This window comes from Lutra lutra, chromosome 4 (genome assembly GCF_902655055.1).
Source record: "Lutra lutra chromosome 4, mLutLut1.2, whole genome shotgun sequence".
Lineage (NCBI taxonomy): Eukaryota > Metazoa > Chordata > Mammalia > Carnivora > Mustelidae > Lutra > Lutra lutra.
In genome coordinates this window covers 166,371,319-166,394,477 of record NC_062281.1, presented here as the reverse complement: position 1 = coordinate 166,394,477, position 23,159 = coordinate 166,371,319, and the positions used below count along the sequence as shown (strand labels likewise).

The window sequence follows — 23,159 nt, the reverse complement described above, 5'->3', positions numbered from 1 at the left end:
GAGCCACCCAGGCATCCCAACAACTGTGTTTTATACTCTAAGCACTTAGTATGGGAAGAAAGGCTTTTTTTCAGGTAAATAGTCATGTGAATAAAAGCCATACTATTTCACTGGCATAGCTATATAAGTAGGAATGAACCTAGCTCAAGTAGTATGACTGGGGTACTTTGTTTAGAAAAATTAGGTGTTAGGATTCTTTGCGTAGACTTCTGGAAGAAAATTACTGCATTTTTGTTTTGGAAGTTGGTTTAGAGCTATCTCAGGCTTGTTTGGAAGTTGCTGGGTGACTAGCGTAGGTGTTGTATCAAGCTATTTGAAAAGCTTTTCTCTTTCCATGAGCTGCTTAGCAGCTATTTTATAATTTGATATTATGTAAGTTCTGTTTTCTCTTTTAAAACCTGAACCAATGCTGATTTAAGCAGACATTTTATATTTCACTTGAAGTATTGCTTGATAATGTAAAAAAGTCTTTACACCCTTTCTTTGGTGGTTGTGAGGCTTAGGTATAGCATTAAGTTTGAACCTAAATTCGCCAAATCAGGTTTTCTCTCACAAGCCTACATTTTTGGATTAAATATGTGAACTTGGAATTATTTATCTTTCAAGAGCATTTTTTAAAAAGATTTTATTTATTTGACAGGCAGAGATCACAAGTAGGCAGAGAGGCAGGCAGAGAGAGAGGAGGAAGCAGGCTCCATGCTGAGCAGAGAGCCCGATGAGGGGCTCAATCCCAGGACCCTGAGATCATGACCTGAGCCGAAGGCAGAGGCTTTAACCCACTGAGACACCCCAGCGCCCCTTGAGCATTTTTGTAGGGTGATGATGGGTGAAGATTCTGCGTGAGAATCATTTTCGGAATATCCATCAGATCTAAGGTAAGCCTGCCTCACAGTTTTCAATACTAAGACTACATGCCAATTAAACAGGTAGTCACACCGAATCACTCAGCAAACCACAAAAGTGTATATGTAAACCAGTTATAAACTCAAGCTATTCTCGAGTTATCTCTCATTTCCTTTTAAAGCTTTGTTTTGGGACACCTGGGTGGCTCAGTGGGTTAAGCCTCTGCCTTCGGCTCAGGTCATGATCTCAGGGTCCTGGGATTGAGTCCTGCATCAGGCTCTCTGCTCCGCAGGGGCCTGCTTCCTCCTCTCTCTCTCTCTGCCTGCCTCTCTGCCTAATTGTGATCTCTGCCTGTCAAATAAATTAAAAAAAATCGTTAAAAAATCATTAAAAAAAAATAAAGCTTTGTTTTGCTTTATTTAATATTACTTCTCCCCTCCTAGTTCTCTCTCAGCTCCTGTCCTTAGCAGTAATAGCATCTGAGCAAATGCAGACTTTAAGACAGGAAGAAGACTCCCTTAGGGATGTAAAGTCTCTCATTGCTTCGAGAACAATGTGAGATTCTTGAGAGGTCTTGTGCATCAGGGGTAGACTGAGAATGAGAAGGAGGCTGGGAGTGTTATTTGACATTATGGTCTGAGCTCCATGAGCTAAACTCTTTGCTCCCTTTCTTAAATGCTGAAATTAATGGAGTAAGAGAACCAAAATCAGAACCAAAAAGAGAACCAAAAGAATGGAGTATGAACCAAAATCAAATGTTTGAAAAGCTGAAACAAAGAAAATGTTTTTCTATTTAAACTAAATCATTGTCAGGCGCTAAAACGAAATCGTGAATCCCACTAATTCTAATGCATTTCATGGGGCTAGGAGCTCTTGTCTGAGGAGGAAAAACTGGTCCACACTGTGGTACATATTATGCAAATGCATAAATTAGCAATATCTTGAGATTAATTGTAAAGTGTGCAGAACATTATATTAACCAATCAAGTTTGCACATTATGTTTAGGTAAGATTAAGTGAATTTAAAGTTGTTTCTTTTTTTTTTTTTTTTAAACATCATGTTTAGGGATGCCTGGATAACTTAGGTGTCCGACTTGATTTTGGCTCAGGTCATGATCTCAAGGTCATGAGACTGAGCCCTGTATTAGGCTCTATGCTCAGCATGGAGTCTGTTTGAGATTCTCTCTCTCCCTCTGCCCTTCCTCCTGCTCACACAGAGGCTCACTCTCTCTCAAATAAATAAATCATAAAGAAACCATCATATTACTGAATAAAATAGGGTTACAAGGAGCATTAGGTATTCATACTTAATTGGAAGACTCTTATCTAAGCCAAGACCTGTGTTATTAATGATTTCTGTGATCCCAAGTTATTGTCGTGTTTTAGTTTCTTGAATATATTTTTACAAATATATATTGCTAAATTTTAAAAATTGAGATAGATAGCTGAAATAGCACATTTTATTAGTTCCAGGTGTACAACATACTTGTATACATTGTGAAATGTTCACCACAATAAGTCAGGTGAATAGTCAATACCACACATAGTTACAATTTTTTTTTTTTTGTGATGAGAACTTGTAAGATATACTCTCTCAACAGCTTTCAGTCATACAACAGTATTAACCATAGTCACCATGCTGTATATTACATGTCTAGGACTTGCTTATTTTAGAGCTGGAACTTTGTACCTTTTGATCCCCTTCACCTATTTTCTTCATGCCCCGACCCCTACCTCTGGCAGACACCAATCTGTTCTCCATATGAGTTCAGGGTCTTTTTTAGATTCTGTATATAAGTGATTTCATATGGTATTTGTCTTCGTCTGACTTATTTTACTTAGCATAATGCCCACAAATTCCATCCATGTTGTCACAAATGGCAAGATTTCCTTCTTGCTGAATAACAATTCCACTGTATATGTATATAAGTGTGTGTGCATGACATCTTTATGCACTTATCTACTGATGGACACTTGGGCTACTTCCTTGTCTTGGCTATTATAAATAATGCTACAAGAAAAGTTTCACACAGTAACTAGTTATATACATATATATGGTTTTTTTTCAACCCCAGACATATCTGTGGGCAAAGCACTTCTGTATTTAAAGCTATAAATATGACCATTAACCTGAAAAATATTATTTTCCCACATTTCCAGACTTCTTCAACACTTAGTATTCTGGTACAGTATATACGTATTGCTACATGGGTAACTTTGTATCATTGACCTCACTCTTTCCTAGATAAGCTCATCTCCAGAACATGATTTTGGCAAGAAGAAAACCAAAATATTATTTACACTCAGCTCAAACATGATCTTAAATTCCCCAGAAACCCATTTTTAAAAATTTGAAGTCTACACCTTTGTCTAGTTGTCAAAAGTGTCTGAAATGGTCATATGTAATGTAAGCAGAATATCTTTTTTTTTTTTCACATTCACCTTCCCTCTAGAATGTTACATTTGGATGAAGTTTTACTTTCATTGTTCCCCCCCTTTTTAAAGATTTTATTTATTTATTTGACAGAGAGAAATCACAAGTAGGCAGAGAGGCTGGCAGAGAGACAGGAGGAAGCAGGCTCCCTGCTGAACAGAGAGCCTGATTCGGGGCTTGATCTCAGGACCCTGGGATCATGACCTGAGCTGAAGGCAGAGGCTTTAACCCACTGAGCCACCCAGGTGCCCCTGTTTCCCCTTTTTAATAGGAACACTCAATATGCTACTTTATTCGTTCTTTAGTGTTAAACATTAGGTTGATTTTTTTCCAGTATGAACATAGGTTTATTTTTTATACTTATTTAGTACTACTTATTTAAAAAAAAAAAAAATATATATATATATATATATATATATATATATAACATACAAAAAACTTTTAATGAAAATATTACCTGAAATCTCATTTTTCTGAGAAAACCATCATTAACATCAGCCACTGGGGGAGAATGGAATTCTCTCTATAATTCTCTATATTTTCTCTATAAATTCTCTATATTTTCTCAGAGGCATTGATGAACAAATGAATTGTAAACATATTGGTAAATCTGAATTTATGCTGGGTGTAGGTAATTTAAGGATTAATTTGGGAGAGGGCTAGAAATAAGGTGAAATGAATATTCTAGATAATGTTAGAATAAGTGGGAGGAAACAGAGTTACAGTGTTACACATTATACAGTCTGTTCTGGGAAAGGATACTAACTTTATACCTTGTTGAATATGTATGATAAAAACTGAAGGCTACCCACTAAAAGAAAGACTTTCAGAAGTCACTAGAGAGAAAAAAAGGAATAAAAAACTATAAATCTGGTAAAAAACGGGAAAGGAAAACTAAAGCAACAAAGAAAAGGCATGGTAAATATAAAGCAAAAATAAAACAGGAATGTGTCTGAGTAGATCATTAATCACAATAAAGGCAGTGGATTAAATCACTTATCTTGAGGAATAATAATGCCTGCATTGTATTTAGGGTTACCTTTTTTTTTTTTTTTTTAAGATTTTATTTATTTATCTGACAGAGAGAAATCACAAGTAGGCAGAGAAGCAGGCAGAGAGAGAGAGGAGGAAGCAGGCTCCCTGCTGAGCAGAGAGCCCGACGCGGGGCTCGATCCCAGGACCCCGAGATCATGACCTGAGTCGAAGGCAGCGGCTTAACCCACTGAGCCACCCAGGCGCCCCATTTTAAGATTTATTTATTCATTTATTTGAGAGACAGAGAGAGAGAGAGCATGAGAGGAGAGAGGTCAGCGGGAGTAGCAGAGCCTGATGCAGGACTCGATCCTGGGACTCCAGGATCATGACCTGAGCTGAAGGCAGTTGCTTAACCAACTGAGCCACCCAGGCGCCCCTAGGGTTACTTTTTTAACATGTCAAAAACACTTTATAACTTGCATTGTAAAAGGGAGATAATCAAGTGCTCTCAAAAAAAAAAAAAAAAAAAAGGCTGATACCTTTTTGGAGAAAAGAAGGAAGAAAGAAGGTAAACTGATAATATGACTAATTTATTTCATGAATTAACACTATCTCTTGTTTAAAAAAGAAAATGTTGGGGCACTGGGGTGGCTCAGTGGGTTAAAGCCTCTGCCTTCGGCTCGGGTCATGATCCCAGGGTCCTGGGATCGAACCCCACATCGGGCTCTCTGCTCTGCAGGGAGCCTGCTTCCTCCTCTCTCTCTCTGTCTGCCTCTCTGCCTACTTGTGATCTCTGTCAAATAAATAAATAAAATCTTTTAAAAAAAATGAAAAATAAAAAAGAAAATGTTTTCCGGGTGCCTGGGTGTCTCGGTTAAGTGTCCAACTCTTGATTTTAGCTAAGGTCGTGATCTCGGGTCTTAAGATCAAGCCATGTGTGGGGCTCCCTGTTGGGCGTGGGGCTCCCCATCTGGCATGGAGCCTGCATAAGATTTTCTCTGCCACTGTCCCACCTAGCGCACACACACTCTCTCTAAAAAGAAAACAGAAACAGTTTAAATAATTTTTCAAGTCTAGAAATTAATTATAGCTTGTAGAGCAGTAAGCATGCTTTATCAGTATAGGAGTTGCCACTTTACATTGGGCAGAGAAAGGACTAATTTAGTCTGTTTTGAGCAAGGCCCTCCACCACACAGCAGTGGTACAAATATCTTTTAAGGTCAGAGTGACGGTTTGGGGGTTCTCTGTCTTCACTGCATTTTAATCAAGAGGGAGAAGTAGATACTTTTCATTCCTCCTCCTTTTGCCTTAACAAAAGAGAGGCCTAAAAGTCCATACTTTTCTAAAGCAGAGACTATCAGATTAAAAAAAAAAAGATTTATTTGACAGAGAGAGAGCACAAGTAGGCAGAGCAGCAGGGAGAGGGAGAGGGAGAAGCAGGCTCTCTGCTGAACAGGGAGCCCGAACTCGGGGCTCAATCCCAGGACCTGGGATCATGACCTGAGCTGAAGGCAGCCACCTAACCGACTGAGCCACCAAGGCATCCCATCAGATTGTTTTTAAAAATCCAGATATAAGCTGCATGCAAGATTGAAGCCAAGTCATCCAGAAAGGATAGAAAATAAAGGAGTGGTACAAGATCCACTAATCAAATACCAGAAAGCTGATGTATCAGTATGAATGGCTACAGGTCAGGGGCTGCTAAACTCTCCCTGTAAAGGGCCCGGTATCAGTTACCTTGCTCTGTGGCCTATACGGTCTGATATGACTACTCTGTTGCTGTAGCCTGAAAGCAGCCACAGGCACAAAACCAAATGAGTGTGGTTGTATTCTAATAAAACTATTTACAAAAACAGGCAGCAAAACGGATTTGGTCCTTGGGTATAGGTTGCCGACCCCTGTTCTAGTGGTATACTGTTAACACAGCAGTGAGCAAAAAAGGCAAGACACCAGCACTTGGCTCAACAATAAAAAAATAAGTGATCATCTTAGGTATTGACAAGTAAAACACTCTTTAAAGCCTGTGAGGGCATTGACTGTGAAACCAAGATGGAGAGGCAAAGGAAGTCCTCTGAGGAGCCAAGACTTGAATGCAGTGAAGGGAGGAGCCTTGGAAAGATCCTGCAAGTCTCCCGACACAAGAGTGAGTCTGGCCTGTTGAGAACCAGCAAGAAGTCCAGTATGGCTGGAGGAGAGACGTGGGGATGAGTTTTGTGCATTAGACAGGTGCCAGAGTATGTAACATTGCATTCTAAATGTGATGGGAAGATTGTGAAGATTTGAGAAGAGGGCTATAGTCTGATTTACTTTTGAAAAGTTCTCCCTGGCTATGTGTGGGGAATAGATAGTAGGGATGGCAAGAGGGCAAATAGGGAGACCAGTTAGGAGGCAATTGGCCCAGAGTCCAGAAAACAGATGAGGGTGCCTTGGACTAGGGTGTTGGGAGTGGAGATTCTCCTCTGGTGGCCAGACTGTGTCAGCCTGAGCAGCCTTGGAAGCAATGTGTTAAAGAGGGCAGGGCCACTGTCAGTCTGGATCATTGCTATGGTCTCAACTTTTGTGTTCTCAAACTCGTATGCTGAAAACTTCATACCCAAGGGGGTGGTATTAGGAGGTGAGGTCCTTGGGAGATGATTAGGTCATCAGGACAGACTTCATGATTGGGATTAGCACCCTTGCAAAAGAGATCCCACAGGGCTTGCTAGCTCCTTCTGCCATGTGAGGTTATAAGAAGTCTGCCACCCTGAAGAAGACCCTCTCCTGACCATGCTGGCACCCTGGTGTCAGACTTCCGGCCTTCAGAACGTGAGAAATTTCTATTTATAGGCTCCCCAGTCTATGGCATTTTGTTCAAGTAGCCTTAACGGACTAAGTCACTGTCTCTCACATGGAAGAGAGCTGCCCTCCAACATGGACCACCTACTCTGTACAGTGAAATGAGGAAGAGGAAGGAACTACTTTGCCTGAGCCAATGCATGGGGAAGTCTATTTGTTCCAGCAGTTTATCCTTATAACTAACACAGGGATTGTCATCGAAGTACACACGTACCGTGGAGATAGTGCAGGTTCAGTTCCAGACTGCTACAATAAAGCAAGTCAAATTTTCTTGGTTTCCCAGTGTATTTAAAAGTTTTAAGACCGGGGTACCTGGATGGCTTAGTCAGTTAAGCGTCTGCCTATGGCTCAGGTAATGAACTCAGGGTTCTGGGATTGAGTCCCACATGGGGCTCCTTGCTCATCTGGGGAGCCTGCTTCTCCCTCTGCCTCCCACTCTCCTTGCTTGTGCTCTCTCTCTGACAAGTAAAAAAGAAAAAAAAAAAGAATGGAGACTAAAAGATCAGAAACAAGATCTTTAAAGAAATTTATAAGCCTGTATATATATGTATTTATTATATATACTGTATGTAATACCATACAGTAGTCTGTGTAAGTGTGCAATAGCATTATGTTTAAAAACACTGTGTACATACCTTAATTGAAAAAATACTTTATTGCTAAAAAATGCTAATCATCGTCTGAGCTTTCAGCAAGTGGTAATTACTAATCATAGACCACCATAACAAATATAATAATGAGAAAGTTTGAAATTTTTCGTGAATTACCAAAATGTGAGAAACATGGAGTGTGCAGGGGGAAATTGGGGCCATTTTAGAAGCTGCCTGCACACTGAACAGTACCATTTCTGGGGACAGGGAAGAGAAACGTGACAAATTGTCCATTGACTCCTAAAAGATTCTTTTTGGAAGTGGCATACAGTACTTCTGCTCATATTTTGTGGCCAAACAGGTCGCACTGCCACCACTAACTTCCATGCAGTCCTACCATGTACTGGAAAGAAGAGGGAACCCAGAGCATTTGTGAATAGTGCTGACCGTAAGTCCCAGGTGCAGAACATGATGTTAACTGGGATTTGTCCTTTAGTCCAGGATGGAAACTAGGATTAAGAGGTGAGCCATTAAGGACCCCACAGTGCAAAAAAGAGCCATAAATAACTGGGTGCCAGACAACCTCTCCACTTCCAGGACTTACTAAAGGGTGACCAGTCTTCTCCATCCTCAACCGTTTCCCCAGACCTGTTCTGACAACCCCCACTTCAGATAACTTCAAGATTAGTTGGAGCGGTGGGGATGGGAACCAGCAGCCATGAATCAGCCAGGGAAAAGGCCCCCCTGGGTTTGCTCCAAAAATCAAGTGAGGATTCTAAGCGATTCCCCCTTGGAGATTGGGGCTGCTCGCAAGAAGGAGGTTGGAAACCTGTATAGAAACAGGAGGGAGGAAGGGAGGCCAAGTCGACATCCCATTAGATGTTCTGGCTGGACGGGGAACTACGGGCCCAGGGAGTTGGCAGGGGTCACCCTGGGTTGGGGCTACGCATCAGAGAACTGTGCGGGAGACAGCGCCGCACACTTGGGCACCCAGCGACCCAATCCTCAGCACGCCACCGGGAAAGCTCGGGCACCCGGCGGCGGTGGGGTCTACAGAGACCGCGCGCTGCAGGGTCTTGTGGGAGGTGCGGCGGGGCTGTCCGTGCGCAGGCGCAGTGCTGCCGGACCGCGGGCTTGACCCCCGCCACCAAGCGCTGGCAACGCTGGGCCGCTCTTTGCAGCGCCCCAAGTTACTCGCGGAGAGAGTGGAGCTCACAGGGGCGCTCTGGGTCAGCGGAGCCATGCAGGTCAGAGCGCCAGACTGCGGGTACGATGGAGGGACTTGAACCCCAAATCTGGGGCCTCGGGAGCAATGGTCTCAAAAAGAGGGTGATGCTGAGATTTGGCTGTGGAGTGTGGGAACCTTCCATGTTCTCTAAGCACTCACTTCACCGGGCTCTGCTCGTCTCCGACGGGGGTTAGTGGCATCTGTCCCCGAGTGGCTTGTGGGTCCCTTTCTCCTTCCGACTCCAGGCTTGGCGCCGCAACCCTGCGCGGGGCTGCTCCGGCTCTGAGTGTCCCCCCAGGTCAGGACCGCAATCCCGCGGCTCCTCTCTCAGAGCAGTGTGCCCCGGGGGATCCACCCTTTGGTGCCTCGGGTTTCTCTCAAGTGTTGTATCGCCTGCGTTGCCGTTCTTGTGTCCAGTGGTCCCTAGCCCGAGTCCTCCAGGTATGTATCAGGAGAGGTGCTTAGTGGGGCTTTGAACCTGGCTGGGTTTCCGAAGACTTGCTGAGGTGGCGGTGGGGAGGACGGACGGGGTGAGAATAGAGATTTGGAGCCTAGGAGAAATTTGCCAGCTGAGGACCATCTGTTCCTGAGCCAGTGGGAACAAGCCATGCTCTAATGAATGAAGGCTGTAGCTCCACAGGAACCTATCCTTGAAGGGACACACCTGTGACCTGAGACCTGCCAAAACTGAGCCAAGATGGTGGTGTGGAGGAGGACCGAAGTGTGGAGCTGCTGGGGCTGCAGAGGTTCCTTTGCATGGCTTGGGTCAAGTGACCCCTTTCAGAGATCAGGGAGGGCCTGTGGAGGTTTTGACTGAGAACAGAGGAAGGATAACTTAACCGAGATGGTGAACAATCTGCAGTATGGAGAAAAGAAGGAAACATAGGGCAGGGGAGTTGAGGGAGTGGTTCAGACAAGGCAGAAACAATGTGGCCATTCTTTGGGAGCTGCAAGGAAGGCTTGGTATCTCATGGCTCCTTTTCTCCTCCAGCTCTGTCTCCTTAACTCCGTAACCTTGCCCAGGCAGAAGAAGAGATGACCACTTCCCAGGTAAGATGCAGTTTTTCTTTTTCAGTCCAGACCTTTGAGGAAAAAAAGTTGCTCTTTCTCCCTCAGGAAAGGAGAAGGAAACTTTCATGGAGCACTTACTGCATGCTAGATACACTCAACATTGACTTTTCTTTTAATTCTCACAGTAGGTGTAAGAAGTGGATGTTATTCCCATTTTACAGATGTAGCAACTGCCTCAATGAGGGTTAGAGACTTGTCAAGTTCACCAGGCTATTAAATGGGGAAGTCAAGATTCATCTCTAGGTTCCTTGCCTCTGCTGTACATGTTGTCAATGGACTGGGCATACATTGTCCACATCTAAAGGGGTGGGTCTAATCTCTGAAATGAGGGACTCCAAAGAGAATGCTATCTTCAGGCCTGATGCCCTCCTTTAAGTTTGTTCCCTTCTCTACTTGACATTTAGCTCCTTCATTTATCTACTTAGTTATGAAGTCAAAGGTATCAGTGCTAGAGAAAGGTGATGGAGGGAGACTTCCTGAAGTAGGTGAGCTTTTGTTTCTTAAAGAGAACATTTGAGTATATGAGCTTCCATACCTCTTTCAAGTCTTTGCTTTTTTTGTTGTTGATAATTGTTTTATGGCCTGATAGGTGATCAATTTTTACAATGTTTCATGTGTACTTGAGTAGAATGTGTATTCTCTAATGCTAGGTGCCAGTGTCTATAGGTGTCCATTTATTTTTGTTTGACTGACCCATCAGTAATTGAGAGAAAAAATGCATGATATTTCCTTGAGTAGTAGATACGTCAGTTTCTCTCTACAGTACTTATGTTGTTTAAAAAGATGTAATTTGTAGATGTTGTAAGATGTATATATAAGTTTAGAGTTGAGTTGTTATAGCTTCATGGAGAATTGAATTTTTTATCTCTATGCAGTGATCTTTTATTTCACTAGTGGTGCTTTTCATCTAGAAATTTACTTTCTTTGATATTAATATAGCTATTCCAGCTTTCTTTTGGTTATTATCTTTTTACATACTTTACATTCAACCTTTTCATGGCCTTATGCTTTGGGTGTATCGCTTGTTAACAATTTAAAGCTGAATTCTCCTCGTCCCCTCTCATCTCTGCCTTTTTAACTGGCAGGTTTAGTCTATTTGCATTTAGTGTAGTTATTGGTATATTCAAAGTTTTCATACTGTCTTACTTCTTTTTTAAAGTAGGCCCCACACACACTGTGGAGCCCAACATGGGGTTTGAACTCACAATCTTGAGATCAAGACTGGAGCTGATATCAGGAGCTGGACACTTAACTGACTGAGCCACCCAGGTGCCCCATACTTATATTTTAATTTTATTTGTCCATTTTTTTGTTTTTTCCCCCTCCTTTCTTACCTTTTGGGTTGTTTTTTTTTTTTTTTTTTTTTTTTAAGATTTTTTTTTATTTGAGAGAGAGCATGAGAGGGGAGAAGGTCAGAGGGAGAAGCAGACTCCCTGCAGAGCTGGGGCCCAATGTGGGACTCCGGGATCATCAGATGAGCTGAAAGCAGTGGCTTAACCAACTGAGCCACCCAGGCCCCCAGCCTTTTGGTTTTTGTACATTGTTTTTTAAGTGGCTAGGGTTTTTTTTCCCCCCCTTTTCTACTTATTTCAAATTTATAACCTATGTAAGGTTATATTCTTTGGGTGGTTATCCTTGAAATTTTTGTTTGACTGACCCATCAGTAATTGAGGGAAAAAATGCAAATTTGCAAATCTAGGTTTAAACAACTTAAAGAATATTGCAAAGACTTTAAAACTCTTCACCACTGATCGCATCCTCACTTGAATTATAAGCTATTATTTTCTGCCTTTTTATTCTGTTCTTTTAACTTCATGAATTAGATATTATTAGAATTATTTTATACAGTGTTTGTTTGGATTTACATACATATTTATCACTTATTTGTGTGCCATTCCTTCTCAGACTTTTAGGATCCCTTTTCTCTTTCCCTTAGGTGGATTCCTTAGAAGTTCCTTTTTAATTCCTCTTTAGACATTCCATTTTGTTATTTTTCCACAATTGTATGTTATTTCCAGATAATTTCTTTGCTTGATTATCTTATAATTGTATCTTTCATGTTTTCAAATAATTTATGTATTGCTGCTCTCGTTCTGTATCTAATGGTTTAAATATCAATAGTTTTTAGTAGTCTAAATTTGTTTTCTGCTGACTCTCATCTTTGGTGACTTTGTTAGCTCACTGATTGATATTAATATGTAGGAGTCCTACGGGAAATTTTCCTCCAGAGGGAACTTGCTTCTATTTCTGCCAGTAGCTTAGAGGATGCTACTAAATGATTCCAGTTCCTTAATGTCATTTTGCCACAAACCTTTCAGAGGGCTTTTGGAAATATGTGTCAAAAGTCTTTAAAGTGGGGTGCCTGGGTGGCTTAGTGGGTTGGGTGTCTGCCTTTGGCTCAGGTCATGATTCTGGGGTCCTGGCATTGAGCCCTGCATCAGGCTTCCTGCTCAGCAGGGATGGTGCTTCTCCCTCTGCCCCTGTTTGTGCGCTTTCTCTCTCTCTGAAAAATAAATAAATAAAATCTTTTTTAAAAAGTCTTTAAAATGCCTATGTCTTTGACCTACCGATTCTACTTCTAGGAATTTACCCAAAGAAAAAAGTTGATAAGTGCATAAAATTTAAATACAGTGATATAACTTGCAGTTAGTAATAGTAATAATCAGTATAGAATAAAAACTGGGAAGCGATTTAAGTGTTCAATATAGGGAAACTGTTTTAAATAAACTATGATGTAACCATAAGGTGAACCAGTCTGTGGCTATTAACAAGGTGCAGAAGAACATTTACTAGCAAGGGAAAATGTTCATGATACTGTAATTGAAAAATATTTTTTAAGTTATGAAGAATATTCCCAATGTAAAAAATCTATATATGTATGCCAAAATATAAATAGAAGTTATTTTGGAGGCAATGTGATTATATAATATGTATTTTTTTTCTGTAGTTTTCTCTTATTTTTTATAGCACTTTTGTTATCAGAAAAAAGAACCAAATGAAAAGTAATTCCCTTTCAGGGAGCAGGGAGTTATTAGAGATGTTTGTTGTTTTATTATCAAGGTTTTTTTCCTTTGATGAATAGTAATTATATTAGCACATACTCTGGGGTGGGAGGGAAGGTCATGATTTAAGTGTTTAGCCTAGAAATACGAGCTAACACTCCAACAAACTAGTGGGCTAGATCAGTAGGGTTTATTTTTTTTTCAAGTTTTTAAGTTTAAATTTAATTAGCCAACATATAGTACATCATTAGGTTTTGGTTTTTTTTTTTAAGATTTTATTTATTTATTTGACAGAGAGAGATCACAAGTAGACGGAGAGGCAGGCAGAGAGAGAGAGGGAAGCAGGATCTCTGCCGAGCAGAGAACCCAATGCGGGACTTGATCCCAGGACCCTGAGATCATGACCTGAGCCGAAGGCAGCGGCTTAACCCACTGAGCCACCCAGGCGCCCCAACATCATTAGGTTTTTAAAAAAGATTTTATTTATTTGACAGAGATCACAAGTAGGCAGAGAGGCAGGCAGAAAGAGAGGGGGGAAGCAGGCTCCCTACTGAGCAGAGAGCCTGATATGGGGCTTGATCCCAGGACCCCGAGATCACAACCTGAGCCGAAGGCAGAGGCTTAACCCACTGAGCCACCTCGGTGCCCCACATCATTAGTTTTTGATATAATGTTCAATGATTCATTGGTTGTGTATAGATCAGTGCTTTTAAAAAATATATATAAAAAGGTATATAGCACTGAAAAATAATCTCCAGCCAAGTGGTAGTACAGTATTGCACAGGCATTCTAGAAGCAAGGAATATGAAGAAGAACCGGGGGCTGCCTGGGTGGCTCAATCAGTTAAACGTCTGACTCTTGATCTAGCCCAGGTCTTGATCTCAGGATCGTGAATTCAAGCCCCATGTTGTGCTCCATGGTGGGCATGGAGACTACTTAAAAAAGAAGAGGAAGAGGAAAAAGCAGCAGCAGAGGTCATACTTCCTTTACATAAGACCAAATAAATCAGAGGCTTAGAGTACATATTTCTATCAGCAGCTAATTTATATATCTCTATACTTCACAGGGATCAGTAGGATCATTATAAATATGAGACATCTTAACACAGCCAGTGATTTTTCCATACAGTCTGTAGTGGAACAGCCATATATACACTTGATGTTGCTTTTTCTTTAATAGTTTAAATAAAACATAGGGTTGAGTATTAAATACTGTGGTCTTAGGCATTTATAATAACACATCTCTGTTATATTTAGGAATAAATTTTAGAAAATAACAATGTAACTGATGTGATCATTCATTATCAACTAAGAACAAATCCAATTTTATTTTTGTAAATTTGTAAAACAAACTCTTTAACAAATATTGTCCATCTCCCAATATTCAAAATCAAGTCAAAATGTTAAATATATTTCTATATTCAAGACCAACTTGAGTATTTTCATTTTTACAGCCAGTTCCCAAAAGCTTTTCATAATTAAGAATTGAAAATGAGTGCTACAATATGAACATGCCTAATTATTGGGCATTTATTTTGATCAGCTTTGTTTCTGAAGTTGCTGTATATCTAGATTTAGAATTTTGCATTAATTCACTTCATCATAACAGATGCTTTTTATAGGAAATAACCTTGTGATGATCCAGAAACAGAATTAAGACAGGCGCTAGGTATCTAGAACATAGTTTTAACCTTAAAACTGTCATTTATTTAATTATCAAAAAATGGGTTTATTCAGGAAAAGCAGAGAACCGCAAGTAGGGACAAGCAAACCAAGGCAAAGCCATAGGCAAGGCTGTGTTCTCCATTTTTATAAAAAGAATGCTCTTTCATACAGTAAAAGAGTGGGGGAAGTTGGGAGGGCTGTTATAAATAAAAAGTCCATTGGAGTAAACTGGCAGTTCAGAGTATAGTGCCTTTTCATTGGCTGATTTTTGACAATCTCTCATTGGCTGGGCTGTTGTCAGGGCAGGAGAAAACTTTCTTCCTCCTGCTGGGATAATAAAGTAGTAGCTAAAGTAGTGCGAACTTCCAAGGTACAAGTTTCTCTTCTTGTTGGGTCTGCAACTGACCCAGTGATAGGGTGTGAGATCTCCCCCTGCCGGCCTCCTGACTCCATTCTAAAGGAGGATTCCTTCATTCTTTAAGTCACAAATAATAGATAGTCCTAGAAAATAAAAGTTATAATTATTATACACTAAGTATTGATGATGTTGATGCTTGAATTTAAAGACTGAAATATCATTAGTGAGTTATTTTAAGGCTTTACAAAAGGCACTGAATTTCATTCTTAGAGTCTCCCAACAGTACAACTTATTCTTTCTTCTTAGAACCACAGTGCATACAAATAGCCACACTAAAAGATCTATCACATCCTTATTCATATTAGTAGTTTATTGTACAATAATTGGGAAGAAAAGCGCTAGTTTTTCAGTAATCCTATATAATGATTTTCATTTATTAGGACACATGCTTGCCTATTGCCCAAACTGCCAGTTCTTCCCAAGAGCATTTTAAGAACTAGTCACTCATGGGGGACCTGGGTGACTCAGTCAGTTAAGCATCTGCCTTTGGCTCAGGTCATGATTCCAGGGTCCTGAGCTGGAGCCCCTCATCTGCTTCTCCATCTGCTTCTCCCAATGCCCTCCCCTCAATCCTACTAACTCTCTCTCTCTCACTCTCTCTCGCTCTCTCTCTCAAATAAATAAATACAATCTTAAAAAAAAAAAAAAAGACCTAGTCACTCTTTGGACACCTGGTTGGCTCAGTCAGTTAGGCGTCCAACTCTTGATCTCAGCTCAGTTCTTGAATTCAGAGTCATGAGTTCAAGCCCTGCATTGGGCTCCATGCTAAGCAAGGAGCCTACTTTAAAAAATAAAAATAAAAAATAAAAGACCTAGCAACTCTATTTGGGCATGAACGCATCTCTGTTTCCCTTGGTAATTAGTCTGTAAGATAGTTCAAGAATCTATAAGTTTGCTTGAAAATAGGAATGATATCTTCCTAATCAAATGAAAACTTCACATTTTGTGAACATGGGGGTCAGAAGGTTGATAATATGATCAGAAGGGTTCTGAACTCCCAAATAAATGGTTATTGTTTTTAAAAATAATCATTGCATGTTGACATCTGTTATTCTTATTTTGGTTTATATTTTCTCTGTTTATTTCACTGATGCATCCCAAGTACCTAGACCACTGTCCTTTAAGTATGTTTTAAAATTAAGTATGTTTGTCTTTTTTTTTTTTAAGATTTTACTCATTTATTTGAGAGAAAGAGCATGAGAGGGGAGAGGTCAGAGGGAGAAGCAGACTCCCCACTGAACAGGGAGCCTGATGTGGGACTTGGTCCCAGGACTCCAGGATCACAACCTGAGCCGAAGGCAGTTGCCCAGCCAACTGAGCTGCCCAGGCACCCCTTGTTTCTGTCTTTTAATTGAAGTACAGTTGACACAGAAGTTTCTTGTATTAAATGTTGTTTTGCCATCCTGTGAGATACCACAGAGATTTTCCTCTTTCACTTGTTTTGATTACAGAAGTAATAGATTTTCTAATGTCAGCTATTCAAATAACCAAAATCCTCTTTAGTTAAAAGAAGCTTACTGAAGGATATTTGGTAGCTCACAGAATCTCCTCAGAGGCCAGAAAGACAGTCTGGAAGCTACACAATTTAGAACAATGCCCACATCACACAGCTGGACCATCCCAGTGGAGAGACCACTGCTGCTGAGGCAGACACCCAGTTCGCATTGCTGTCCCAGGGCTGCAAACACCACCCCTAGAACATTTGCTTCTACTGCTTCTGGTACTGGATGCCTCTGCTGCTATCCTTACCATTTCTAGCCATTAGCTTCTGAATTAAAGACTTATGCAAGTGCATCATCTTGGTGGACTAACCAAGGGACGCTGGCAAGTGAGTTTCTGCCTTGTATCTTGAGGACACACAGACACATAAGGTGAAGAATTCCCTAGACATACAGTGTTTAAATTTGCTAGGTTGCCAAAAGAATGATAGATCAAGGAACCTTTAGATTTGTTTAAAAATAAAGATATCTGTTAGCCTGCCTAATTAGGCAGAGTTCAGGGAACTTAATGCTAAATTATAACTTTGAAATGAAATGGAACCTAGATGTGTAGATAAATAAGTATATAAAGAAAACAGACGTCTCCAAGTGTGTATCTAAAACACATATAACACTATGGGTCTGTGTATAGTTGTGGGGAGTGAAGGAAAGGGAAGTAGTTAAGGCTGAAACACAAGTTTGAAGCAGCTGGATGATGGTGATACTCTTCACTGAGATAAGTAGCAGAGGAGATGGAGATGTGTATGTGTGTGTTTGTGGAGGGAGATCTGAGACAGATCCAGGTTAAAGATACAGATTTATGAGTTGTCACCTTGTATGTGGTCATTAAAGTCAAGGCCTTGGTTGAGATCATCCAGCTGATATGTAATGAGAAGAGAAAAAAGGTAACTAGAAAAGAGCCTTGAGGAACACAGATATTTAAGGACTCGTCACAAAAGGAGGGGCCAGAATAGAGGTTATGTTGCAGGAAGATGGTATAGATCAGTGAGGAAGCAGAGGTGGGATAGTGGCTCAGAATAGTGGTGGCAGCGGAGAGAAAAGAGATCTTTAGGAAGGCTTAGTGATGGAGCAGGTATGAGAGATGAAACAGAGAAAATAAATGATGATGCTTATTTTGCTGACTTGAACATCTGAGTGGTTGAAGGTGTGGTTTCCTGAGTTAGGGAACATTGGGAGATAAGCAGGTTTGGAAAGGGAGATAAAGTCAGAATTGAGCAGGTTGGTATAGATGGCTTTGAAACATCTGAGTGGATTTTTATTTCATTTGACCTACTTCATACTGAATGTTCATCAAGTAGGTAGTGGGGCCTAGAACTCTAGGTCTGGGTAAAGGTCTTGGCTGCCAAAGTGCATTTAAGAGCTGCCAGCAGCTGCCACCCCTGGGGATGCCAGGGAGCTCAGTCAGTTAAGTGTCTGCCTTCAGCTCAGGTCATTATCCCAGGGTTCTGGGATCAAATCCCACATTGGCTCCTTCCTCAGCGGGAAACCTGCTTCTCCCTCTGCCTGTCACTCCCCCTGCATGTGTGCACACTCTCTCTCTGACAAATAAATAAAATACTAAAAAAAAAAAAAAAAAAAAAAAAAAGAGTTACCAGCATTTGGATGGCATTTGAGGCTATCAGTGTAGATGAGATCACAAAAAGAGAGTGAGAAGAGGGCCTGGGAGCCAACCCAGGGAACCCCAACATTGATGAGTAGAGAAGGAGATTGAGAGTGATCAGTGAGGTAAGGAAAAAACTGTTGCTGTGATATCCAGATTCTAGGAGTAGAGTTTTGAGGAAAACTATGTGGTTAGTGGGGCCAAATAATACCAAGAAATCAAGCATAAAAAGGATTGAAAACTTCCTATTGGATTTATCATCAAGGAAGTCATTAGTTATCTTAATGAGGATGAATTTCTAGAATTGGGAGTGTTAGATCAAAGGATGTTTGATAAATACTGCCAAATTGTTCTCCAAAAAAGTTTTTACCAATTTATACTCTTCCCATCAGTATAGGAGGGTCCTGTTTCCTCACACTATCACTAACAATGGGTATTATAAGTCTTAATCTTTACATGATGGGTAGGGGAAAATAGTATCTTGTTATCTGAATGTCCATTTCTTTGATAATTTGTGAGGCATTTATTTTTCATCTAGGAATTATTCATTCAGATCATTTTTTACTTGTCCATTTTTAAAGGATTTTATTTATTTATTTATTTATTTATTTATTTATTTATTTATTTAGAGAGTGGGTAGAGGGGCAGAGAGAGAGAGAGAGAATCTTAAGTAGACTCAGCACTGAGTGCAGAGCCTGACACAGGGCTTGATCCCACAAACCTGAGATCATGACCTGAGCCAAAATCAAGAGTCTCACACCCAACTGACTGAGCCACCCAGGTGCCCCTCACTTGTCCATTTTTAACTGGGGGAATTTATCTTCTAATTGCTTTTTTTTAAATTTAATTTTCTTATTATGTTCAAATAGCCAGCATATAGTACATCATTAGTGTTTTTTTTTTTTAAAGATTTTATTTATTTATTTGTCAGAGAGAGAGGGAGAGAGAGCGAGCACAGGCAGACAGAATGGCAGGCAGAGGCAGAGGGAGAAGCAGGCTCCCTGCCGAGCAAGGAGCCCGATGTGGAACTCGATCCCAGGACGCTGGGATCACGACCTGAGCCGAAGGCAGCTGCTTAACCAACTGAGCCACCTAGGCATCCCCATCATTAGTTTTTGATGTAGTGTTCAATGATTCATCTGTTGCATATGCTTTTAAGAGCTCTTCATATTATTAGGGTTAGTGAGACTCTGCATAAGATAATATGTATCTTTTAAAATATTTTAATTCTTTAATTACTCTTATAGCTTGGTCCAGAACTCTGAAGTGTCCTCTATTCTGTCTACTTTTATTAGTGTTCCCAAATTTACCCTTTGTACCACAAACACTGGTGTAGATGATTAAGAGGAATTACTGTTCATTGGTGTTCTAGGAACCTGTTACATTCAAGGATGTGGCCATGGACTTCACCGAGGAGGGGTGGGGGCAACTAGACCCCACACAAAGGGCCCTGTACAAACAAGTGATGCTGGAGCTCTATGGCAACCTGGTCTTAGTGGGTGAGGACAACTACTCTTGGGAGGATTTTTGTTTCCTTGGTTGTTAAAACCTGTGGTCTCTTCAACTATTTAACTAAGCAAGGGCTTCAGAGTCAAATATCAGAGTGTCGAAATCACTATTTAAAAAAAAAACTGATTATTGAAGTATAGTTGACATAAAATATTATATTAGTTTCAGGTGTACCACATGGTGATTTGACAATTCTATACATTACACAATGCTCACCATGATAAATGTAGTTACCATCTGTCGCCATGAAGTGTTATTACAACGTTACTGATTATCCCTATGCTTTAGTATTTAAAGTAGTTATAGATAAGCATGCACTTGTTGCCATTTTGTTAATTTTTTTTCTGGTTATTATAGGTCTACTCTGTTCCTTTTCTCTTCTTTTGCTCTCTTCCTTTGTAACTTAATGGCTTTCTTTAGTGTTACAATTGGATTCTTTTCTCTGTATTTTTTGTGTATCTATTTTAGGTTTCTACACCCTATGTAATAGCAGTCTTTATTAAGTCAATGGTCACTTAAGTTTGAACAGCATTCTAAAAGCATTAAATTTTTACTTCCCCCTTCATATTTTATAATATGTCATATTTTACATCTTTTAATTTTGTGAGTCCCTTAGTTTTTTATATGTAATTAATTTTACTACTTTTGTCTTTTAACCTTCATATTAGCTTTATGAGTGACTGATCTACAACCTTTATTGTATCTTTGTTTTTACTCATGAAATTTTTTCCATACACACACACACACACACACACACACACACACACACACACACACACACACATTTCTGGTTAAAACCTTGTTTGCTTAAAGACCTTCCTTTAACACTTCTTGTGAGACTGAGTTAGTAGTGGTAAACTCCTTTCACTTTTTTCTGGGAAATTTTTAAATCTCTCCATCAGTTCTGAGTAGTAACCTTGCTGGGCAGAGTATTATTGGTTTAGGTTTTTTTCCTTTCAGTACTCTGAAAATGTCATGCCCTTCTCTTTGGCCTTCAAAGTTTCTGCTAAAAAAATCAGCTGATAGCCTGTTGATGTTTTCTTTGTATGTAACTAGTTGATTTTCTCTTGCTGCCTTTTTTTTTTTTTTCAAAAGATTTTATTTACTTATTTGACAGACAGAGATCACAAGTAGGCAGAGAGGCAGGCAGAGAGAGAGGAGGAAGCAGGCTCCCTGCGGAGCAGAGAGCCTGATGTGGGGTTCGATCCCAGGACCCTGGAATCATGACCTGAGCCGAAGGCAGAGGGTTTAACCCACTGAGCCACCCAGGCGCCCCTTCTCTTGCTACTTTTAAGACTCTATTTTTTTAAAAAGATTTTTATTTACTTATTTGTCAGAGAGAGAGAGGGAGAGAGAGCGAGCACAGGCAGACAGAATGGCAGGCAGAGGGAGAAGCAGGCTCCCCCATGAGCAAGGAGCCCGATGTGGGACTCGATCCCAGGATGCCGGGATCACAACCTGAGCCGAAGGCAGCTGCTTAACCAACTGAGCCACCCAGGCGTCCCAAGACTCTCTATTTTTAATCTTTAATTATTATGTGTCTTGGTGTGGACCTCTTTGGATTCATCTTGTTTGGGGGCTCTCTGTGATTCCTGGACCTGGATGTCCATTTTCTTCCCCATGTTAGGGAAGTTTTCTGCCCCTTTCTCCCTTTCTCCTTCTAGAACCCCTATAATGTGAATAGTATGCTTGATGTTGACCCAGAGATGCCTTAACATATATATATATATATATATATATATATATATATATATATATATGCTTTTTTTTTTTTTTTTTTAACTTTTCAGCATGGGTGCTCTCCAGTACCCTGTCTTCCAGATCACCAGTCCATTCTTCTGCACCTCTGATCTCCTATTGATACCCTCTTGTGTATTTTTCACATAATTTATTGTATTTTTCTACTCTGATTGGTTCTTTTTTATATTTTCTATCTCTTTGTTAAAGTTCTGAGTTCATGTGCTTCTCCAAGTCCAGTAAGCAACTTTATGAGCATTATTTTGAACTCTTTATCAGGTAGATTGCTTATCTCCATTTTGTTTAGTTCTTTTTCTGAAGGTTGTCTTTTTACTTTCATTTGGAGAATATTCCTACCTGACCTCATTTTGTTTGACTTTCTGTGTTTGTTTCTATGAATTAGATGGAACAGCTATTTCTCCTAGTCTTGAGGGAATGGCCTTCTGTAGGAGCATTCCCTGTGTAGATTGCATGGGGCTGGCTGCATAGAGTTGTATGTAGCAGGTGTGGGTTGGTGTTCCCAGAGCATATGCACCAGGGCTGCCCTATCAAGATAGCTGGAGTTGAGGCATGCACGGGTCAAGAGGTCTGCTCCATGTAGAGGCAGCCCCGGCAAGCAACTAGAGCTGAAGTCGGTGTGGGCTGGAAAGTTCCATTGTGTTCCATACATCAAGCATACTATTCACATTATAGGGGTTCTAGAAGGAGAAAGGGAGAAAGGGGCAGAAAACTTCCCTAACATGGGGAAGAAAATGGACATCCAGGTCCAGGAATCAGATATCTTTGCATGTCAAGATATTTAGACCCACTTCAGTCTTTTTTGATGGCTGTATCATATTCCACTGTATGAAATATTGGTGTACAGAAATTGTTAAATACATGCTTTATTGATGGATAGTTAAGATACCATTTTTTCTCAATTATAAATAATGCTGATAATAATAATGTCAACCTTCCCACCCCCCAGCAACCCTCAGTTTGTTTCATAAGATTAAGAGTCTTTTATGGTTTGTCTCCCTCCCCATCCCATCTTGTTTCATTTTTTCCCTCTCTACCCCCCACAACTTCCCGCCCTGCCTCTCAAATTCCTCATATCAGAGAGATCATATGATAATTGTCTTTCTCTGATTGACTTATTTCACTCAGTGTAATACCCTCTAGTTCCACCCACATCACTGCAAATGGCAAGATTTCAGAGTTTTGATGGCTGTATAGTATTCCATTGTTTCTATATGTGTGTGTGTATGTATGTATATATATATATCTCACATCTTCTTTATCCATTCATCTGTTGAAGGACATCTAGGCTCTTTCCATAGTTTGGCTATTGTGGACATTGCTGCCATAAACATCCAGGTGCACATGCCCCTTCAGATTACTACATCTGTACCTTTAGGGTAAATACCCAGTAATGCAATTGCTGGGTCGTAAGGTAGCTCTATTTTCAACTTTTCGAAGAAACTCCATTTTTTAAATTCTTAAGGAATCTCCACACTGTTTTTCAAAGTGGCTTCACCAGCTTGCATTCCCACCAGCAGTGTAGGAGGGTTCCCCTTTCTTCACATCCTCGCCAACATCTGTCATTTTCTGACTTAATTTTAGCCATTCTGACTGGTATGAGGTGGTGTCTCATTGTGGTTTTGATTTGTATTTCCGCGATGCCAAGTGATGTTGAACACTTTTTCATGTGTCCATTGGGCATATGGATGTCTTCTTTTTAGAAATGTCTGTTCAGATCTTCTGTCCATGTCTTA

The 23,159-nt window shown here is 40.4% G+C and overlaps 1 protein-coding gene across 2 annotated transcripts in view; it reads left to right on the top strand.

Annotated features, from left to right (window-relative positions):
• The first annotated feature begins 666 nt into the window (after positions 1 to 666).
• LOC125097531 (putative zinc finger protein 56) overlaps positions 667 to 23,159 on the top strand; it is a 33,241-nt gene continuing 10,748 nt past the window's right edge. Inside the window, exons 1-3 of one of the 2 annotated variants that reach the window (XM_047725206.1) lie at positions 667 to 875; positions 9,897 to 9,955; positions 19,532 to 19,658. In XM_047725206.1, the coding sequence (XP_047581162.1) occupies positions 9,941 to 9,955; positions 19,532 to 19,658 (142 nt within the window). In that variant the 5' untranslated portion in view covers positions 667 to 875; positions 9,897 to 9,940. Of the gene's footprint in view, positions 876 to 9,199; positions 9,347 to 9,896; positions 9,956 to 19,531; positions 19,659 to 23,159 lie in introns of those variants that run through there. The other variant, XM_047725205.1, reaches the window with a different exon arrangement.